Consider the following 23,398-nt stretch of genomic DNA (forward strand, 5'->3'; position numbering starts at 1 on the left):
GCAAGTTTTGTTGGAAATGGGTGTTCTTGCACATCTGGTGTGGCTGATAAGGAATTTGTACGAAGCCAAATTAGCTATGATTAAAATAAATGGCAGACTGTCTGGGAATTTCAAGATCCAGAAAGGGGTCTGGCAGGGCTATATACTGTCACCTGTGCTCTTCAATATCTATGGTACTGTCACCTGTGCTCTTCAATATCTATGGAGAGTACATAATGAGAGCTGCACTTGAGGAATGAGATGGCAGATTTCCTGTTGGTGGTAAGAAGATATCTAAACTCCGTTATCCAGACAATACTGCACTCGTTGCTAGTGATGAGAAGGAAATGGCAGAGCTCATTTCTGGTGTCAAAAATGTCTGGGACTACAAATTAACATGTAAGAACCGAAATAATGATTGTTGATAGAGCCGAGGAATTAGCCAGCATAGACATCTTCCAGGAATCTGTGAACATCTCAGAAATTGTATACCTTGGTTCAGTCGTTTCCAGTTCAGGTAGCTGTTCTCCTGAGATTAAGAGAACAACAGCTATGGCCAAAATAGTAATGAATTTGTCCCCTTTATAGAAGGATTGTTATAACGATAGTAGTATCCAGTCTGGTATTTCAGTTTCCCTCTACGGAGCCAAGACGTGGGCTCTTCATACTACAGACCTAAAGAAAATTTATTCTTTTGTAATGTAGTGCTAGTGAAACGCATACCTTGGACAGCATTTCACACCACCGATTCCATTACTACACCAGCTCGACCTCAGAATCAGGATGAACTTGGCAGTTAAAGGTGTTAACTCGCGTGAGTTTATAATTTTATTTCACCCTTCATGGACTGTTTTGAAGTGACATTTAATGAATACCTACAAATTTGAACCTTTAACTGCCAAGTTCATCTTGAACCAAAGGTTCAAATGTCATGTGCAGTTCTCAGAATCAGATTATCATCAATATGTAAACAAAGAGTTTTAAAATTCTCTGGACACACTATGCCACATGGAAATGACAGCATAGAAATGTTGATCATTTTTGGTAATGTTCCCGGTAAGAGAGATCATGGATGAGTTTCCACTCGATGGTTGAGCATTATCAAGAGTATAACTGGATTGAACTTGTTTGGTGCAGCATGCCTGACCAAGGACTGCAAGAGATGCAGACAACTGACCAATAGCTTCCTTGGAGATCACATTGCTCAGAATTGAGGGAACGATAAGGGAGAAAGAGAGAGTGCAATCCAACTGTAGATAACGAGATACCGTGCATAGAGGTATTCAAGCCCACATAAAAATTTTTGAAGTGTGATTACTTGTGTAACAATTGTAACAGGTATCTTGCATTTTATGCTGCCAGTCGATACATGTTGGTGTGCACTCAGTAAATACATGCTTGGGCAACTCTGTAATTATATATATGCGTATGTCTGACTATAATGCTTATCATCTTGCTTTGAATTGATATTAATGGATGAAGCTTTGGTATTTAGGTCTTGTGAGGCAAACGCAAGAGGATAGGTTACCTAAGAGAATAATGGACTCTGTCATGGAGAGTAGGAGAAGCAGAGGGATACCAAGATGACATTGATCAGAATTGGATGCCGTTATGCATCATTAGACCAAGTGCCAAAAGTTGGTTTCGAGATATTCGTGTTTAACTTTTGGGTTATTTGTAAATTCGAGCAAACATAATTTTGTTAAACATGGTATTCCTGGTGTTGTAGGATAACAGATTGTATCTTCTTACTAAATTTCAACATTTTTATACCCACTGTTCATAGATTTTCTTGAAAAAATTGACGCTTAGTCCACTGATGCAGTTTAAGGTATTTCTCACTTGTGAATAATGCATCACAATGCTACACCAATAATCCCTTACTGTTGAGTATCTGCTGAGTTAGACTTCAAAAAATATGTGACTGCAGTCGTGATTAAAACCTGAATCTCAAAATGCGCTAAGTGCTTGAACCATCGTGAGCCACATCACAACTCCGGCACATTATTCAAGTTTTAGATGGAGAAAATCTAGAAGGGGAGCTATTCCCTAAAGTCACTGCTATTTATTCCTTTGACAAATTTCAACTGATCTGAGTCAAATACAAATCAGTCACTATCAATCACTACTGATCTGCATTTAGGGCAGCCACCCAGGTGGCAGATTCCCTATCTGTTGTTTTCCTAGCCTTTTCATAAATGATCGCAAAGAAATTGGAAATTTATTGAACATCTCCCTTGGTAAGTTATTCCAATCCCTAGCTTCCCTTCCTATAAACAAATATTTGCCCCAATTTGTCCTCTTGAATTCCAACTTTATCCGCATATTGTGATCTTTCCTACTTTTTAAAGACACCACTTAAACTTATTCGTCTACTGATGTCCTCCCACGCCATCTCTCCACTGACAGCTCGCAACATACCACTTAATCGAGCAGCTCGTCTCCTTTCTCCCAACTCTTCCCAGCCCAAACTTTGCAACATTTTTGTAACGCTACTCTTTGGATTTTTTCCAGTTCTTGAATCAAGTAATACTGTTGAGGGTCCCATACACTGGAACCATACTCTAGTTGGGGTCTTACCAGAGTCTTATATGCCCTCTCCTTTACATCCTTACTACAACCCCTAAATACCCTCATAACGATGTACCCTTTATTAACAATCATAATTATGTGATTACCCCAGTGAAGGTCTTTTCTTATATTAACACCTAGGTACTTACAATGATCCTCAAAAGGAACTTTCACGCCATCAACGCAGTAATTAAAACTGAGAGGACTTTTCCTATTAGTGAAACTCACAACCTGACTTTTAACCCCGTTTATCATCATACCATTGCCCACAGTCCATCTCACAACACTATCGAGGTCACCCTGTAGCTGCTCACAATCTTGTAACTTATTTATTACTCTGTACAGAATAACATCATCTGAAAACAGCCTTATCTCTGATTCCACTCCTTTACACATATCATTGATATATATATAAGAAAACATAACAGCCCAATAATACTGCCTTGAGGAATTCTCCTCTTAATTATTACAGAGTCAGATAAAGCTTTGCCTACTCTAATTCTCTGAGTTCTGTTTTTTAGAAATATAGCCAACCATTCAGTCACTCTTTTTTCTAGTCCAGTAGCACTCATTTTTGCCAGTAGTCTTCCATGATCTACCCCATCAAATGCCTTAGATAAGACAATCGCAATACAGTCCATTTGGCCTCCTGAATCCAGGATATCTGCTATATCCTGCTGAAATCTTACAAGCAGAGCTTCAGTGGAATAACCTTTCCTAAACCCAAACTGCCTTCTGTCAAACCAGTTATTAATTTTGCAAACATGTCTAATATAATCAGAAAGAATGCTTCCCCAAACCTTACATACAATGCATGTCAAACTGACTGGCCTGTAATTTTCAGCTTTATGTCTATCACCCTTTCCTTTATACACAGGGGCTACTATAACAACTCTCCATTCATTTGGTATAGCTCCTTCAACCAAACAATAATCAAATAAGTATTTCAGATATGGTACTATATCCCATCCAATTGCCTTTAGTATATCCCCAGAAATCTTATCAATTCCAGCTGGTTTTCTAGTTTTCAACTTTTGTATCTTACTGTAAATGTTATTGTTATCATAGGTAAATTTGAATACTTCTTTAGTATTACTCACCTCCCCTATCTGGACATTATCCTTGTAACCAACAATCTTTACATACTGCTGACTGAATACTTCTGCCTTTTGAAAATCCTCGCATACACAATCCCCTTGTTCATTAATGATTCCTGGAAAATGTCCTTCTTTGAACCTGTTTCTGCCTTAAAGTACCTATACATACTCTTCCATTTTTCACTAAAATTTGTATGACCCCCAATTATGCTTGCCATCATGTTATCCTGACTTATGATTCCTTAGCTAGATTCAATTTCCTAGTAAGTTCCTTTAATTTCTCCTTACTTCCATAACTATTTCTAACTCTATTTCGTTTCAACCTGCACCTCCTTCTTAGTCTCTTTACTTCTCTGTTATAATATAGTGGATCCTTACCATTCCTTACCACCTTTAAAGCTACAAACCTATTTTCACATTCCTCGACAATTGCTTTAAACCTATCCCAGAGTCTGTTTACATTTTTATTTAACATTTTCCAGGGGTCATAGTTACTTTTTAAAAACTCCCTCATGCCTGTTTTATCAGCCATATAGTACTGCCTAATAGTCCTAATTCTAATACCTTCCTTTCACATTTATTTTTAACTATGACAAAAACAGCTTTGTGATCACTAATACCATCTATTACTTCGGTTTCTCTATAGAGCTCATCTGGTTTTATCAGCACCACATCCAAAATATTCTTCCCTCTAGTTGGTTCCATCACTTTCTGAATCACTGTCCTTCCCATATTAACTTATTTGCCATTTGTTGTTCATGCTTCCTGTCTTTCGCATTACCTTCCCAATTGACATTTGGTAAATTGAGATCACCCGCTACTATCATATTCCTTTCCATATCATTTCCAACATAGCTGATTATCTTATCAAATAATTCTGAATCAGCGTCAGCGCTACCCTTTCCCGGTCTGTACACTCCAAAGACATCAAGTTGCCTATTATCTTTAGAGAAGAGCCTTACACCCAGAATTTCATATTTTTCATCCTTAACTTTTTCGTAGCTTACAAATTCTTCTTGCACCAGAATGAATACTCCCCCTCCTACCATTCCTATCCTATCTGTACGATACACACTCCAGTTTCGTGAGAATATTTCTGCATCCATTATATCATTTCTCAGCCATGATTCAACTCCTATTACAATATCTAGTAAGTATATATCTATTAAATTACTTTCTGAATGTACCTGCCTATAACCCTTCTAAACAAGTTTCCTAACTTATATGTACCACTGCGGTTTAAGTGAAGACCATCTGGACGCAGATCCCTGTCTCCTACCCACCCATTAGGATCTAGAAATCTCACTCCCAGTTTCCCACATACCTACTCCATATTCTCATTTAAATCCCCAATCACCTTCCAGTCAGTATCCCTCCTACACAGTATTCTACTGATAACAATCTCCGCTTCCTTAAACTTCATCCGTGCTGCATTTACCAGATCCCACACATTCCCAACTATGTTGGTACTTATACCTGCTTGCCTTACGTTGTTAGTACCAACGTGAAACACTACCACCTTCTCCTTTCCCTCTTCCTTCTCTTCTACTTTCCTCAACATCTGCCTCAACCTAATTCCTGGATAACACTCTACCCTGGTTCCCTTTCCTCCACACACTTTCCCCACATGTCTAACAATGGAATTCCTCATGACCAGAGCCTCAACCCTTCCCACCTCATTTGATCTTCCCCCCCCCCCCCTTCTGGTCAGCCCTATCTTCTCTCACTGCTGCAGAAGCTACTTTGTCCTCCCTTTTCTCCCTCCCATGACCCTGTTCCACCTGTCTTTTCCTTTCCACTACACTACATTTCCCTTTCCTACCTTTTCCCTTCATCCTACTTTCACACATCTCAGCAACAGTTCCCTGTTCCTCATCTTCCCTCGGTTGTTCTACCTGCAGTGACTCATACAGATTTCTCACAGACACCTGTCCTGAATTCTGATCCAGAACAGAGCCCTTAGCCTGCAATCTCCTTTCCCTTAAAACATTAGACTACCTGTCTTCTAAAATTCCCCCATTTCCTTCCCATCCCTCCTTTACACCTACTGTATCCTGTACATTATTTGAGGGAGGCCTACTTTCCTTCCTGTTCTCTGAGAGAATCCTAATTATCTCCCTCAAACTCTCCAGCTCCTCCCTCATACTCCTTAATGCCTGGCCACACCCACAGTTCCTACAGTTGCACCGCTTATCCATTATTTATGGAATAATGGGAAGAAAAGGAAAAATAAAATAACTTATTGTGTGCAAATAAAAATGAATGGAAAGAAATATTGTCTAGGATAGTTCACAAAAACCACACAACAACAAGGTAATTAATATAAGCTACTACTACACTACAATACTACTTAGTTGTACGAATTTTTTTCGACAACACGCTAACAGAATGAAAATTGCTGTTAATTACTGAAAACAGAAAGTAATGCACAAGTTTAGGTCTACACAGTTCTAAACTGCAGTTAAGTCTGCCCTAATTACTGCAACAGAATTCTAGTAAAAGAGTTAATACAGATACTACAGATACTATACTACACAAATATTTCACCATAATAGAATAAACACACTAATTTATAATAAGATACCTACTATAATACACTACAATGATTTTAAACTACGTTCAGACGTATCCTAATTATAATACAACAGGTTATTACTAAGCAAAAACTGAAATGGAAATTACAATTAAAGTTTGAAATTCGCAAGACTATGCAGAATAATAGAATAAGCACTCTAAATCCTAATAAGTCACTACAATACACTTCAACAGTTTTTAAACTAGTTCAGACGTATCCTAATTACAATAGGTTATTATTAAGCACAAATAGAAATGAAAATTGCAATTAGGCCTAAAGTTGGAAATTCGCAAGAACTACCGTACTCAAGGATTACCATTAAACGCGTAGACAGAAGATTATTTCTTTAGTATTACTTATCCTACTAATAGAATCTAATAGAAATGAAACCTTGCGTTTGGTTAAATGCTTAAGTATCGAGAGGATTGCCGTACACAAAGAAAAACACGAATATAACAGGCAAGATACTATCTAATATACCCTATCTTCACTACAATTCTCAACTGAAACGTGGTTATGTGATTATTACAGCTGGTGGATTACTATTATTTTCCCTACTCCACAGGACGGAGAATAAAAGTGTCCTTATTTAGGCCTACTGAAAAATACGAGGTTGTCTACGATAATTGCTCAAAAATATTACTGTCAAAACTATTCCTACTACTCCAGGGACTTGAATTGCAATTACTGGGATATATCAACTTTATTTTTATTCTAACCACTCTTAAATACTGAAAGATTGAGGGAGCGAAATATAAATTACGGATACTTTAACTACCTACTCAGAACTACAAATGATTGGAATACAAGATCAGCTGATTTTTATTTATATTTTACTTGATTACACTACACCGTTTGTTCACGACTGTAGCCAACAATGCAATATTTGAATATGAAGAGCGACAATAATCAATAACAATACAATGACTACTGTTAACTATTACCATGTAATCTCTTTAACTTCTTTTTAAATGGAAGTTTACAGGCGTATCGTGTTTTTTAATGTAGAAATTATTACCTTTGCGATAGTTTGAATGGATATCTATTCGAAAGACCGGAGAAGTTGCAGCAGAAGTTACGGTTCTTTTCCTAATGATAATCTGCCTTTGTAAGTATTATACCAATGAACCTACAGATATTGACAAATATTTTTAAAGTTAATATTATTACCTAAAGTATTTCCTAAACCTAAATTCGAAACAAGGTACACCTAGCTTGCCTACTTAACCTAGAAAATGTAATTTACTGAAGACCAGCTGAATTACTTGTTGTTGTTTGAGTCATCAGTCCATAGACTGGTTTGATGCAGCCATCCATGCCACCCTATTCTGTGCTAACCTTTTCATTTCTACGTAACTATTGCATCCTACATCTGCTCTAATCTGCTTGTCATATTCATACCTTGGTCTACCCTTACCGTTCTTACCACCTACACTTCCTTCAAAAACCAATTGAACAAGTCCTGGGTGTCTTAAAATGTGTCCTATCATTCTATCTCTTCTTCTCGTCAAATTTAGCCAAATCGATCTCCTCTCACCAATTCGATTCAGTATCTCTTCATTCGTGATTCGATCTATCCATCTCACCTTCAGCATTCTTCTGCAACACCACATTTCAAAAGCTTCTATTCTCTTTCTTTCTGAGCTAGTTATCGTCCATGTTTCACTTCCATACAATGCCACGCTCCACACGAAAGTCTTCAAAAACATCTTTCTAATTCCAATATCAATGTTTGAAGTGAGCAAATTTCTTTTCTTAAGAAAGCTCTTCCTTGCTTGTGCTAATCTGCATTTTATGTCCTCCCTACATCACCTGCCTTCGTTCGACTGCACTCCATTACTTTTGTTTTGGACTTATTTATTTTCATCTTATACTCCTTACCCAAGACTTCATCTATACCATTCAGCAACTTCTCGAGATCTTCTGCAGTCTCAGATAAAAGAATATCATCGGCAAATCTCAAGGTTTTGATTTCCTCTCTTTGGACTTGTTATAAAATTTAAATATCACTACTCCCAATTTCTACCAACAGGCACTAAACACCACTATATAAACAGTACTAAATGAATTACAAATACACAAAATTAAACTATTTCAATAGGTTTTGACTACTTTATCACTACAATAATGCAAGAGCTCTCTCGACAGCTAACCGTTCTCAAGCGCATCCATCCAAGTGAGCCATTGTAGTCTATTCAGTGCAATGCGTATTTCTTTATGGATTTTCCTTCATGATAGGCCTATTATGTTCTGAGAGTACAGTACGGTACTGACATGATATTTTCAAGCCTTTGGGTAAGTTTTGTTCTGCTTCAGACACACTTAGTTGCTAAGTAGAATAGCAGTCTCTCATACCATTAAGGGCCTTTTTGACCTAGATGTTAGGCCTCTTTAAACAAGCTTCGTCATCACCATTATCACCATCATCAACTGAATGCCAGTCCCTTAAACTACGTAAAGGATATGAAGGTCGGTATATGTGGTTATGATTACCTTATTCCAAGGAAAATAAAGCGATTCTGAATGAAAGTATGGAATTTTAATTACTTATCTCAGTCACACAGAATAGGAACAGAAAATGTGATTTAAAATATGTGCTCCCATAAATTCATATAAAACAATCGACAAGTAATAAGATAGTAACTCTCAGTTCATTCAATCTTGAAATCAGGATCTCCATTGAATCCATCTATGCTGTCCACGATGTCAGAATCTCCTTGAAGTTTCTGGTAAAATTGTTTGGCATCTGCAAGTATTAGGTGCATCAGCAACTTAAGGTCTCCAAGTTTTGCTTCAGAGATAGGTTTTCCCATTTGGCCACAAAGGTATTAATGCCTGATTAAAGGAAACTCTAAATTCCTGTGGTCGTTCCAATCTTGGATGTATTTAGATTTACTTCCATATATTCACCATCAAATGTAGTTTTAACGTACATACTGAACGGTTGTGATTTCAAGAACTGGATTTATTTTAGTTTTTCCACTTTATCTTGCAAGCATGGGCATCCGTTTCCCGATTTACGATCAGTTTTTCAAGTTCTACTGAACTGAAGAACGCATTTTCGATCCGGCGAACATCAATGCGGTTTTTCCACTTGCAGTTTCTCATTATGTTTACGTAGTCCTCTGCAGTGTATAAACGCTGATGAAATTTGAGGGCACGCTAAATATCTGCAAAGTCACTGCTTTCGTTATTCTGATCTCGAATTCACTGATTTGGCGCATATTACCTAGCATAACATGTTAAAGCTCTGTTACAGTGAAGCCTTCGTAGCTTCCTTAAATAAATATATTGATACAAAAATATTACTTACATTGCAGACTACCGTATTAGATACCGTACAAAAATCTCATTTTGTTACTATCCTTAGAATGTTCTTCTAGGGAATGATTCTCCGACGTAACCATTTTAGCAAGCTGCATTAGTAGCATTGTCCTTCTCCTTACTTTTGGAGGTATTTGATACATCGCTGAACTTTGTCAATTGATAACCCACTGAATGTATCACCACGTCAATAATTAAACACTGTCGAAAATGTGGGCTCCCTCGCTGTCATCCATGACTCAGTGTGAGGAATGAGGCGCTTGGTCTAATGATGCAGAATGGAACGTTGCATAGTCTACTGATGCAGTGTACAGTTTAACTGATTCCCGATATATCGCTTAGGTTTTCAGTTTAACTAATGCCCTCTTGTAAGACAGTGAGGAATTTATTATAAGTAGTCCAAGCTTTTCTCTACAATTTCTTCAAATGGCACTTAGTCTATTGATGCATAACTCCATCCAATTGGTTTTTAATTATTTCAAGGTAAGAGGTGTGGAACTAAACATGGCCACAAAGGTAGTTGCAAAAGAAAAAAAAAAAAAAAGAAAAAAAAAAATGAGGACTGTGAAGAAGCTTGGTTAATTCACAAAGGCTTGCAGAATTAACCCTGAAAAGCATCAGTCTATAATGAAGATGTATGTGTCAAGGATCATCCTTCTTGTTAATTGAAGTATTTTTGGTTAAATACTGTGGAGGTTTATTCTTTTTTTTTTCCCCTTCCTGTTTATATCATTTTATTTCTTTTTTTTTCTTCAAGCTTTTCAGAAAAAACGAGGAAAATTTTATACCAGTATTTGAGGTTAGAAATGTTATCATTATCTTCTTTTCCCCTTGTCATTGTTCTTTAAGCCTTCATTGATGTATCTTTGTTCTATGGTAGATGGTATATTCTGTGAATACACTCCCAAGTTTTATCGTCCTGCTGATTTCCCAACCCAGCCTTGAATTTTCTGTCTTAACGTGTGAAGAATTTAAAATTTTCCACTACTTCAGTTATTGTGTCCCTTTTTGATTCCCCATATTCCTTTTCCCTTTCTTCTGATCAGCACTGCCCTGAACATGTGCTCAACATTGCCTTGAAAATATTTCGAGGTGTGCATTGGTTTGCAGTGTTCGACAAGATCTGTAATCCCACATTATTAAAGTACTGTAAGTGTATTACTTTTGGTATATTGTCCTATTATAATTTTGTTTGACTTGCTTCAGATTATCCTTTACTTATCTTCTAATTTGTTTCAGGTTGCTAATTGCTCAACTCCAGCAAATTACTTCCACATCTTGAGAAGACAGATAGCGTTGCCCTTCCGCAAACCATTGATTCTAATGACCCCCAAGTCCCTACTACGTCATCCAGAAGCTAGATCTAGCTTTGATGAAATGACAGAGAATACAGAATTCATGAGGTTTGTTAACTCTTTTGGTCCAATCATTCATTCAGTTTTACATTTAGTGTTAACCATCTCAGTGCTGAGTGCTGTGCATATTTGTTAGGTACTAGCCAAGTGTGCCACCCACTTTATGTCTGATTTTCAACTCTGTAGGAAAAAATTCATTACTCTTGTCAATTAATACCAATTTCCAGTGATCTTTTTAATGTTATATAAGAGGAATGCCCCATTGAATTAGTGCCACTTTATATCTAAAAATATTTATAGTTAAAATTAAAGTAAATCATGAATTTTAAAATGTATAATTCAGTGAATGAAGAGCCACATTTTAAGGCAAATATGTAGTTCTAAAAATCAGTATGTCACACCAACTGTTGATATTTCTTCCAGTATATCCTCTTGGTTGTCATTTTGGATAAAATTAATTTTCTTGGGAAGATAATATGCCATAAAAAATACAAAGTAAAACCTTGTTAATTCAAAGTCGTTGGGATGCAAACAATTGAACTTCGAATTACCTGAATTTGAATTAACCGCCAACTCACATTTCAGAAATGCTAATCCTTACCATGTCAAAAAATATTCTAAGACCCATTACTGCATGCAATCTACCTTGATTCACAATTTAAACCTTTCAAAAGCCACGTTAAAAAAAAAAAAATACAACCTGTTTCCACAATGTATCCAGCAAAGTTCATTTACAGTATTCAAATAATGCAATTGGATAACTCACTGAGAAACATAACCTCACGCAACGACAGAAAGAATGAAAAAAGCCTGCTTCAGAGGCGAGAAATCTATGCTGGCTCCTTTGTGCAAGTGCTGTATTCATTGGATTACTACGCTGTATGCATTTTAGATGCCCTGTACTTACACGGAAAATACCCGATGCCGTTAAAACGTGGCTTGTCGTACTTCCATATACCGAGCTCGATAGCTGCAGTCGCTTAAGTGCGGCCAGTATCCAGTATTCGGGAGATAGTGGGTTCGAACCCACTGTACCTTAATTTAACCCTCCAAGTGCTGATGGTTTCACTCTTAAGTGCTGAGCATTCTTAAGACAGCGTGCAGATACATTTTTTTAAAATTAATAAATACGTATGTAAGGGCTGTATATTTTGGTAATAGCGATACGCACAAAGTTTTTCATATCTCCTTCCTTGCCTATTTATGACCTTGTAGGTACCATACCGTACCATAGTTTAGTGAAATGAACTCGTGAAATATTGCAAAATCTGATTTGTTATGCGAATTGCACAAATAATCACGAAATATTCCTCACTTGGTACGAAAAATGCGAAATCGTATCGGAAAAGATCTCCAGTAAATGTTTAAATGCTTCTGAGAACTTGACTATTGTAGTTTCCTTCTCATTCGATTGATAGCGCTGTATATTCTTTACACAAATGCACACAAAGTGATGAGTCCTGTGTATTGAAAGTATGTGTATTCAGTTCCGCGATCTCTAAGGCAGTCATTAAAAAATCGATCTGTTATCGATTACAGCAAATGGTGGTGTGGTCGTAGCAAGATCGGTTGTAGATACAGCAGTGCACATTATACTCTTTTGCAGTGAGAGTTTGCCACTTATGAACCTTTATCAGCATATGTCCAGCATTTAAACACAAAAATGCTGAAGACTAAAGTCTCAACAGTTTTTTCGAGGGCCGAGGAATACAACAGTGAGGTGTTCTATGTATTTGATGCTGCAAGAAAGATTCTAATGTGTAAGTACTGTAATGTTCATTTTACGTGAAACAGAAGAGACACATGCGATAAATACTGTAGAGAATAAGAAACACACAAAAAGAAGAAGAAAGAAGCAAATGAACATAATTTGAAGCGGCAAATAACCATCGGCAATACTTCACACATCGCAAAAGAGTTGAAAAGGGATAGAGAGCAATTTGTAATAGACACAACAAAAGCATTCATGCAAGCCAGCATTTGTATGGAAAAATTGGAAAATCCTGGCATGAGGATATGGATGAATATAAAAGGAAAGATAAATAATACCGTCTTTATTGTAAAATGTGACGATATTAGTAGGCCTATTGTAAATAAACCGCTTGGTTAAGTTGTAATAATGTTATTGTTTTTACGTCCCACTAACTACTTTTATGGTTTTCGGAGACACCGAAATGTCGGAATGTTGTCCCTCTTTAGCTCCTGGTTCCGTTGTTCCATTGAATTGGCCCTTGGATTGTAGATAGGGGTGCTCCAGTGCTCCAAACCCCATTCTGTCAGCATTTGCTGCCACACCCTGACTCCTGTTGTCTGACCGAATGCACCGTGGATAACCGTAGCGGCTGAATACCTCATCTTGTAGAAGGCTGATGATGCGCCCCGTCGTGGCTTCTCGTATCGGAAAGGCCTCGGTCCATCTTGTGAAGAGGTCTGCGATTACTAGGAGTCCTGTTTTACCCCATGGTGTTCTAGGGTAAAGACTCGTCAAGTCCAGCGCTATGACCTCCCAAGGGCATTACATATGGCTTCCTTGCTGACTGCAATCTGCCTTCCTATTGCTCGCCTTGGTGCAGGCGCAGATGTAGCACCCTATCACATAGTCCAAGATGTCTTTCCACATGTTGACCCATAAGAATCTTTGTTGGATAAACTCTTCACCTTCTGGATGTCCGGCTTCTGTGCTGTCGTGGACGTTCTCGAGAATGTCAGTCGTGTGCTGTCTAAGGATCGCCACTACTGCAGGCATGTCGGAGACGTGTGATCTGTACATTAAGAGTCCTCCGTCAACCCGGAAGTTCTTGTAGCACATCTTGAATTCCCTTGGGACAAGTGAACTATCGGTGTTCTATCTCCTAATCCACTGCATCATGGTCCTACAGGGCTTACTTGTTCTTGCCATTGTTTAATTAATTCCAGATCAAGTTCCTTCTTGATAGTCATAAGGACAGGTTCCTTGGGCTCACTTAGTCTTTTAGTGGGAACTCGCTCTCGACAGTGGTGAGCCTAGCTTCAGGTTCCATCTCTGGGTGCCTAGATAAACTGTCTGCTCCTATGTTCGTCGATCCTGGGATGTGATATGCATCAAAATCAAATTCTGCGATTAACAGAGCCCATCGCATCAATTTAGATTTTGAGTCAGAGGCAGAGTTCAACCTTTTGAGAGCAGCGTTATTGGTGTAAAGCTGCAACTTCCATCCCTCGAAGTAGTCTCTGAATTTTCCCATGGCCAACACCACGGCCTAGGCTTCTTTCTCAGCAGTGCAGTAGCGTGGTTCAGTGGGAGATACCTTTCTGCTGGCATATTTGATGATGTCCCTGCCACCATCACTCCTCTCCTGGAATAACACTGCTTCTAGGCCGTTGTCGCTGGCATCCGTCTGCGGGCACATATTCCATTGAGGGTCAGGATGAGCTAAACCGGGAGCGCTGCATACGTAGCTGTAATGCCTTGGAATGCTGCCTCTTCCTTGCTGGTCCATCGGAATGGGCGGTTTGTATGGAGTAGATCGGTGGGTGATATTCCCTTCTCTTCAGAGTGTGACACAAAACTGCTCTACCATCCACACAAGGCAAGGAACTGACGTACTTGTTGCTTAGTCCACGGGCGCTCAGCTTCTTCAATATCTGGATTCTTCTCCAGTTGATTTCTAAGTCTTCAGATGTTAGGACATGGCCAAGATATTCTACGCGGGACTGGGCAAATCGGCACTTCTCCAGTTGGCTAGTCAGTCCATGAATCTTGTGTCGTTTCAGCACTTTGCTCAGATGTACAAGGTGTTCTTGAAAATTCTTGCTGTGAATTAAAATGTCGTCGAGATACACTTCCAGAAATCTCCAGCATATCCTGACAATACCTTATCCATCAGTCGCATGGAAGGTTGCAGGAGCAGTTTTCAATCCGAAAGGCATTACTGTAAACTGGTACAGTGTGGTGGTGGTGGTGGTGGTGGTGGTGGTGGTGGTGGTGGTGGTGGTGGTGGTGGTGATTATTGTTTTTTTTATTTGCTAGTGGCTTTACGTTGCACCGACACAAATAGGTCTTACGGCGACGATGGGATAGGGAAGGCCTAGGATTTGGATGGAAGCGACCATAGGCTTAATTAAGGTACAGCCCCAGCATTTGCCTGGTGTTAAAATGAGAAACCACCGGGCGAGTTGGCCGTGCGCGTAGAGGCGTGCGGCTATGAGCTTGCATCTGGGAGATAGTAGGTTCGAATCGCACTATCGGCAGCCCTGAAGATGGTTTTCCGTGGTTTCCCATTTTCACACCAGGCAAATGCTGGGGCTGTACCTTAATTAAGGCCACGGCCGCTTCCTTCCAACTCCTAGGCCTTTCCTATCCCATCGTCGCCATAAGACCTATCTGTGTCGGTGCGACGTAAAGCCCCTAGCAAAAAAAAAAAATGAGAAACCACGGAAAACCATCTTCAGGGCTGCTGACAGTGGTATTCGCACCCACCATCTCCCGGATGCAAGCTCACAGCCGCGCACCTCTAACCGTACGTCCAACTCGCCCAGTGATTATTGTTTTAAGAGGAAGTACAAGTAGGCAACCATCCTCTATATAACACTAATCAGAGAGAAAAAATGGAAGGGATCCGACACTTCGAAAAATGAAGATATCGGCCATAGGAAGATAAGGGCCACGAAGAGCGTGAAAATAAGACTCCCTAGCCCTCGGAAACCTAATAGCGTCGGGGTTGGAAAAGAACAAGAGTTGACTAATGGAAGCCGGATAGGCCAGATGAAAGTGAGGAGCCTGGCACAAGTAAGTGGAAGCAATGCCAGGTCCCAGCTAAGGGCCCCGTGGTCACCAACCAGCAATCCCAAGTTGAGAGCCCTTGCGGCCCCTTCTAGTCGCCTCTAACGACAGGCAGGGGCTACCGTGGATATTATTTTACCGCCCCCACCCACAGGGGATGTAAACTGGTACAATCCTCTTGGTGTCAGGAAGGCGGTCTGTGGTCCAGAACTTTCCTTGACCTCCACATTCGGAGTTGAGATCCAGTGTGCTGAAAATCCTAGACCCACTTACGTGTTTCAGCGAGTCTTTCAGGTCAGGAAGATAGGAAACTTGAAAGGGTCCACCTTTTCAATACAAAAATGTTATAGTTTATTTACAACATATTTACACTTGGAACTAGTTTCGACGCTGTTTGGCGTCATCTTCAGCCAAAATGTGGGAAATAGGCTAGCATGTAGACATTTATATTATACAAGGTGTTACATTAAACAATACACATCTTACGAGGAGATAAAAACAGGGACGAATATAGAAACAAATGAATCATTGGGAAAGCAAAAGTTATACATATTAAAAATAACCTTAACCACACATCTTGCAGTGCGAAAATATTCGCCTTGAATGATTCCTGAATACATAACGCACGCGCACACATTTCTGAAGAGCCAGCAGGTAGGAAAAAGTAAAGAGAAACCTTAAGAGTTCTTCTGAGAAGAGTTCATCATTTTTCTATGTTCTGACTAACTAATGAAGTCTCCCTTGAGTTCCTGATAAACATACACACAGGAAATTCTCCTTCACTCTCAACAATAGCTATAAAGACCAACGATAAATTGCATTTTAAATATTGTGCAGAGACGTGAAAGCATGATCTTGAACATGATGTAACTTCTTCATTTAACCCAATTTTTTACACAAGGTGTTACATTAAACAATACACATACAATACATACAATACACATCTTACACCTTCCTGCCTTCCCGTTGTCTTCTCCGCCTCTACGATCGCATTCGTACAACACACGTAGCAGCAAGTCAGTGACCATCAAACCTCCGTAACAACCAAGGGACTAATCTCCCCTCAATTAACACACGGGTAAGCGCCTTCAATTATTTCCTTACAGTAGTACAGCCTTTAAATTCCAGCAACTGACACACATACTATTCTTCCTTTTTCTTCTTTTTTACAGGATACACCCGATTTATGTTTTTTCACCTACAAAATCAGTAGTTCTCCATTTGAAGCCCAATATTAACACACTACTACATAAATAATGTTTGAAACACAACGCGAGGGAGTCCCATAAGGTTATTTACGCCGATCCAGACAACGTTTTATCCATCAGTGCAGTTCATTTTTCAACCAATATATGTGATTTTAGCATTCCTCATCATGTTTATTTTATGAAACATCATCATAGTTCATTACAAGAGCTCACCCTTATGTGAATAACTGTTTTTAATCACAAACAGTCTAATGCCATTGAGCGAAGATTATTATGGTCATTGTTTTATACGAACAATTAATCACTACATATTATAGTAACATTTTCAAGTCATTCATTCCACTTACAGTTTAAGCAATTTCAAAGATCAATATTTGTTTTAATAGACATAATATAATCTTATTGATTATTTTTTAATTGTTAAAATTCGTATTTTATCAATGTAATATTAGACGTTTTTTCGTTATATATACCGAGGTCAGGGCCCTGACCCACCATGGATTAAGTTATCTTTAGCTGATGATGCTCACTAAGATTGAGCGAAACATGTCCTACTTGTAATTTCTATTAATGGTTTTATCCTAAATATAAAGAACTATTGTGTATTGGAAAGGTGGTTTTATTAATATAATAACAATAAGCTTGCTCAAACAATAAAAAATAATCATTTAATGCGACTACTTAGGCCACAAATAAACACACATGCAGTGGAATAAAATATTCAAATCAAATCATAATCTCTTTATTTGCAAATGAGGTGTCTACCTCGGTGGCAAATGGTACACTCAAATACACTATTGCCATGCACTAAATATTAAATTAACAAGAGAAGAAAATTTTCCTATAATACAATATTATACAATTTACGCTAACAATTTTTTCTATTTACCTATTTAGGAATAGTTCGTTTTTGTATGGTAGTCCTGGAAACATTGGACTATACACAGTCCTACTTTGCACTCCTTGCACCACCATCTACTCTTTCTGTTGGCAAAGTATTTCTATTGTTTGTATTCGGAGTAAAATAATACAGCTAAACATTTACGTTCCAAAGTGACATGATAAATAAAAATCTTACCTGAACTATCGCTTGATACGTTATCCGGTTCGTAAGCAGGGTCGTCATCACTTTCATCCATCTCTGAACCTGCTTCTTCCGATAAAATATTCAAAATATCACTATCATTGAGCCCGCGTGAAGACATGTTTACACAATAACACAGCTGACAGCGTGACAGATTTGCCGCGCGCAGCACACGGCACACCAAGTGCTTCGGTAGAGGTCACGGCAAGGAGAAAATACCCTGTTTATTGTTTCAGTTTGAAATTCCCGATAACTGCTGCATTCTAGTGGTCACTAGATGAACTGTTACTTCCAACTAAGGGACAGGAACTGTACATGATACGTGCAGCTGGATATAAACACACGAGAAAATCACGCCCGTATCGCATACAGGCGCCGTCCAGAAGCAGGAAAGCAGCGCGCCCGTATCCTGCATGGGCATAGTGTTGAAAGTGTTAATACCAATATTACAGTGGAAATCTTCGTCACTTTCCAAACTATCAGTAACCATGGTAATGGGAGGAGTTCCATTTACAAAAACATTTTCAGAATCACTCCCACTGACTAAAACCTCACCAGAAGAGTTTTCAACACTATTATGAAGTTCCAGTTCACTTTGACTCCCTAAACTATTTATGTAATCAGCTAGATCATAATCGTTTGTAAACACATCGTCATGTCTTTCGGCCATCACCAATTGACATTTGTGCGAGATATGCAGGCACAGCCTTAACATTTTTACGTATTCGTCACACAAAAACAAATCACTTTAAGTGGCTCATAGTTGTAAATTCAGAGACTACACATTTCCTTGATTAGAATAACGAAGCAAGTGGACGCGTGGTTTGGGTCACGTAGCTATCGGCTTGCATTCGGGAGATAGTGGGTTTGAACCCTCACTGTCAGCAGCCCTGATGATGGTTTCCATGGTTTCCCATTTTCACACCAGGCAAATGCTGGGGCTGTACCTTTATTAAGGCCACAGTCACTTCCTTCCAACTCATAGCCTTTTCCTCTCCCTTCATTGCCATAAGACCTATCTGTGTTGGTGTGATGTAAAGCAAATTTTTAAAAAAATTATAAGAACATACTGGTGTGCTACCATCTACCAGAAAAGGAAAAACTACAGCAGTGTCCAAATAAACTGTTTTTTATTCTTTAATATAAATTTAGGGGGACATGTTTCGTCCGTCATGGAGACATCTTCAGCCTCACAATGTATGGAAGTTAAAAGGTAAAGAAATAATAATAATCATCATCATCATCATCATCATCATCATCATCATCAGTGTCTAAAGGCAATGCCTTGTCTATGCAACTAATGTTCTTCTCTCCTCAGCTCCTCATTTCATTTCTTAATAGGAACAGTAATGAAGACTGTGTGGCAAGTATTGAAGGAATTTTTTCCTCGGTCATCTTCGGCCTTTCTTTCCTGTGATTTTCCCTTCCAGCAGGTTGGTAAGAAAGGTATGTCGCAAGATGTGGGCAGTGAATTTAGCTCTTCTCTGTATAGTTAGCATCATTTTTCTCGTCCCTTGAATTTCTTGCAGAACGCTTTCCTTTGTTCTCTTTTCAATCCATTTAATCCATAGGATTCGTCTCCAGACCCATATCTGACACTTCCAGTCATTTCCAATCCTGATCTCTGATTATCCAAGATTCACTGCCATATGCATTAGCACACTCCATACAAAAGAAATCACAAATTTCTTCCTAATTCCAAAATCTGAATTTGCACCTATAAAAAGATTTCTCAAATTACTAAATGCCTGTTTGGCAAGTGCTATTTGACTTTTTATCTTTTTGCTGCTCCTGTTGCCATTGGTGATCAGGCTTCCTAGATAAGGAGAACTGGTGACTAGTTCCACTATCTTGTCTAGTATTTTGGATGTATGAGAGAGCAGAGTTATGGTTCTGTGATTGGAACGTTCTTCACTATTTCCCTTCTTTGGTATCATAACCATTTTACTTTTGATGAAGTCTTCTGGAATTTCACCACCATAGCATCTGCATATCATGGCATATAGACGTTCTTTCAATTTCTCTCCCATATTCTTCAGCAGTTTTCTAGGTATCATACCTGCTGACTTTTGATGTTTATCCGTAAAATTTACAGAAATTGCAGCATTTTGCGGTTTAACGGATGACGGTGTCATTTTACGACTTTGCGGACAAAAATTTTATACGTTAACATTAGATAATCGCCCCACTTCCGTACAATAGATTGTTTGTGTGGGTCGAAGGCAAGTTCACAATAGTCGATAACTCATTGATGTGATTGGTACTTTTAACCGTGTGATGTTTGTGTAATTGGAATTGAATTTAAAGGCGGGATAACCATTCTTCCATGTAATCTTACATGTCAACAGGCTCTGCTCCGCAAATTCTTTGTTCCGCTCCATTCACTTGTGATTTAACCCATATTTTTGAACACGTGAGTGGTGTTCTTTGTTCACGAAGTTGTTGTCTTTGAATGTTTTGGCGTTTTTAAGGTTATGACGTATTTTAATAAGGTGTTCGAGTTTGTGTTACAACTTAATGCTTCGCAGTTTCCTGTACTTCTTGGACTAATTACATTAGTTCCGTGTGTGTGTTTTTTTTCTTCACAAGGTTCACTTGTGATTTAACCCATATTTTTGAACACGTGAGTGGTGTTCTTTGTTCACGAAGTTGTTGTCTTTGAATGTTTTGGCGTTTTTAAGGTTATGACGTATTTTAATAAGGTGTTCGAGTTTGTGTTACAGCTTAATGCTTCGCAGTTTCCTGTACTTCTTGGACTAATTACATTAGTTCCGTGTGTGTGTTTTTTTTTTCACAAGGTTTGAATGAAGTGTTTGACTGCCTTACGTGTTTGTTGTAATTGTATGTGATGTTCAGTGATCCAGGTTCCTTTTGATGTTTCAGTATATATCGAGACATTTGTTCTCGGATATTTTCATACACTATATTCCTATTGAGGGATACCTGAATAAATCCAACAAGGAACATTACTTCCAAACATTTAAAGAATCATATTCTTTGATTTTCCATGCATACTAAAATCAAGAAAGGGAGAAAAATTTGCCTTTTTTACAGTATGTCAGTGTGATACTAATTTTGCACATGGTGGAAGAAACAGTTTAAGTAATCATGTGAAGTGCAGTAAACACATGAGTTTTGTTAAATCGAAGGAAGATAACAAGAAAATCACTACCGCTTTTGTCAAGTCTGGAAATGTTGACAGTGACATAATTAGGGCAGTGTGTCTGTTTACTTCCTCTTTGGTGGAACACAATGTGCCCTTAAGTGCAGCTGATCATGCTGGTGCTTTATTTAAAATGTTTCCCACGTCATATGTTGCAAAGAAATATAGCTGTGGTCGCACAAAAACGACCTGCATTGTAAATAAAATGGCAAAAAATGCTTAAGTTGTTAAGTGCCTTCAGAAACGACTCTTTTCTTTGGCAGTGGATGGAAGCAATGATACGAATGCCAAGTTGTATCCTATTGTTGTTACATTCTATGATATTCCACAGGAAAAAGTAGTGAGCATTTGCTATCCATACCAGCGTTAGACGGGGACTCAACAGGGTGAAACATAGGTAACCTGATGTTATCACAGCTGAATTCTCATAACGTACCAATTGAAAACTGTGTGACTTTCTGTTCTGGCAATGCTCCTGTTATGATAGAACACAAAAATGGGATTTCAGCAGTTCTGAAAGAAGTTCAACCAGGTACAGTAGAGTCTCGATTATCCGACCTAAACGGGACCTGGAGTACGTCGGATCACCGAAAATGTTGGATAATACAGAATAACTTTGAAAATGAACTGAAACAAACAGGAAGGCTATACTCTAGTACTAAAACAAGGACATATTTTACGGTACTCTGTTTATTGAATTATCAATTCAATTGTACAGTGCATGGAGTATTGAATGAAAACATTCCAGATGTCTTACAAAAAGAAACTTTTCTCCACAGATATTAAGCTTCCTAATGCCGTACCACTTTTTCTACCGATCAAGCCACCCAGCACTGGCAGGAAAATTAGAGTCCCCTTCATTAAACTCCTTCTGGAAATACACAGCCTTTTCCTGCAGAATGGGGCCAGATATTGGCAGGCCGTTTTCCTGGTGTTGAGATAACCAAAGAAATAGTGCTTCACTTACTTTTTCGTACTCACATTTTTCATTTCTTCTCTGCTCTGGTAGAGGACCACTTTTCAATTTCTTCCCTCTGTTTTTTTCCAGTCTCCCACTGTAACACATCCAACACCATAATGTGAAGCCACATTTTGAAGTATTTCCCCTTTGTCCAGTCTCTTTAATGCACTCAACTTGTCTTCCATAGAAACAATCACTTTCTTCCATTTACTCGCTTAATTCACAGAGGATATGAAAATTATAACATCTGCACCCAACCAATACTACAATGAAAAATGACTGAAGACTCACTGCACCTGTCCTTGAGAAAAAACTGTCCTACCGCCAGCGGTCAGGCCAGTGCTTGTCCCATGGTCGCACCCTCCGCAGCGGGTGTGCCTGAATTTAGTCTCCACCAAAAGTTCAAATGAAGTCTACCAGTGTCGGATAACACGGAATGTCGGATAAGCGAAGGTCGGATGAGCGAGACTCTACTGTATTGCCAACATAGGTTGCATTTGCCACCTGATTAATCTGTCAGCTGGAAGGTGCTGGAAGATTACCACTTAACGTGGGTGAGATCCTTGTTGATATATTTTATTTCTTAGAGAAGAGTGTCGAAAGAAAAGAATGCCTTCAGAAATTTCAGAACTTGCACAATAAAGAGGCAAAGAAAATTATGAAGAATGTATGTAGGAGGTAGTTATCTTTAGGCAGATGTTTAGATAGACTACTGGACCAATGGGATGCGCTTCTTTCTTTCTTTCTTTCTTTCTTTCTTTCTTTCTTTCTTTCTTTCTTTCTTTCTTTCTTTCTTCAAGGAGGAAGTGATATTATGTACCCAAAACATTTCTACAAGCTTGATATCTTTCAGAATACCTATAGTTGAACAAAGTGGATCCAAAGAGCATCAGGAGAGGAGAATTCTTGACTCTGCTACTACACATGCCCCTAAAAGAATAGCATATTCTTCCAAATGTGACAAACCCATTCTAAAAAGTAAGGCTTCTGCTACAACACATGGGGAAAAATTGTTTATGTTCCTGTCTTCAAACTTGAAGAAGGCGTTTTGCACTTTCCTTCATGTCACTATTCCTGTATTTGACAAATTCAGTTTTGCCCTTCACACTTCTTCCCCACAAGTTCAATTTTTATTAGAACTTTGAATGGATTTGTTAAAGCAGTTGTTCACCAAGTTTGTTAAGCCCTAAATTGTCAAGAACTCCTCATTGCTTGAAGTTCAGTACAATTTGATTCAAAATCAAAGAAGTGATGAGTTAATTATTGGCATTCAGACTTCGAACACAGTGAATTATCTCCAGGGTACAGATAAATCCCTT

The 23,398-nt window shown here is 38.6% G+C and overlaps 1 protein-coding gene across 7 annotated transcripts in view; it reads left to right on the plus strand.

Annotated features, from left to right (window-relative positions):
- The window catches only part of Ogdh (oxoglutarate dehydrogenase Nc73EF), a 314,890-nt gene that overhangs the window by 220,940 nt on the left and 70,552 nt on the right, over positions 1–23,398 (plus strand). For all 7 annotated transcript variants that reach the window (XM_067134984.2, XM_067134980.2, XM_067134986.2 and 4 more), the window contains one exon: positions 10,786–10,949. In XM_067134984.2, coding sequence (XP_066991085.1) covers positions 10,786–10,949 — 164 coding nt within the window. The remainder of the gene's footprint in view (positions 1–10,785; positions 10,950–23,398) is intronic.

This window comes from Anabrus simplex, chromosome 1 (assembly GCF_040414725.1).
Source record: "Anabrus simplex isolate iqAnaSimp1 chromosome 1, ASM4041472v1, whole genome shotgun sequence".
Lineage (NCBI taxonomy): Eukaryota > Metazoa > Arthropoda > Insecta > Orthoptera > Tettigoniidae > Anabrus > Anabrus simplex.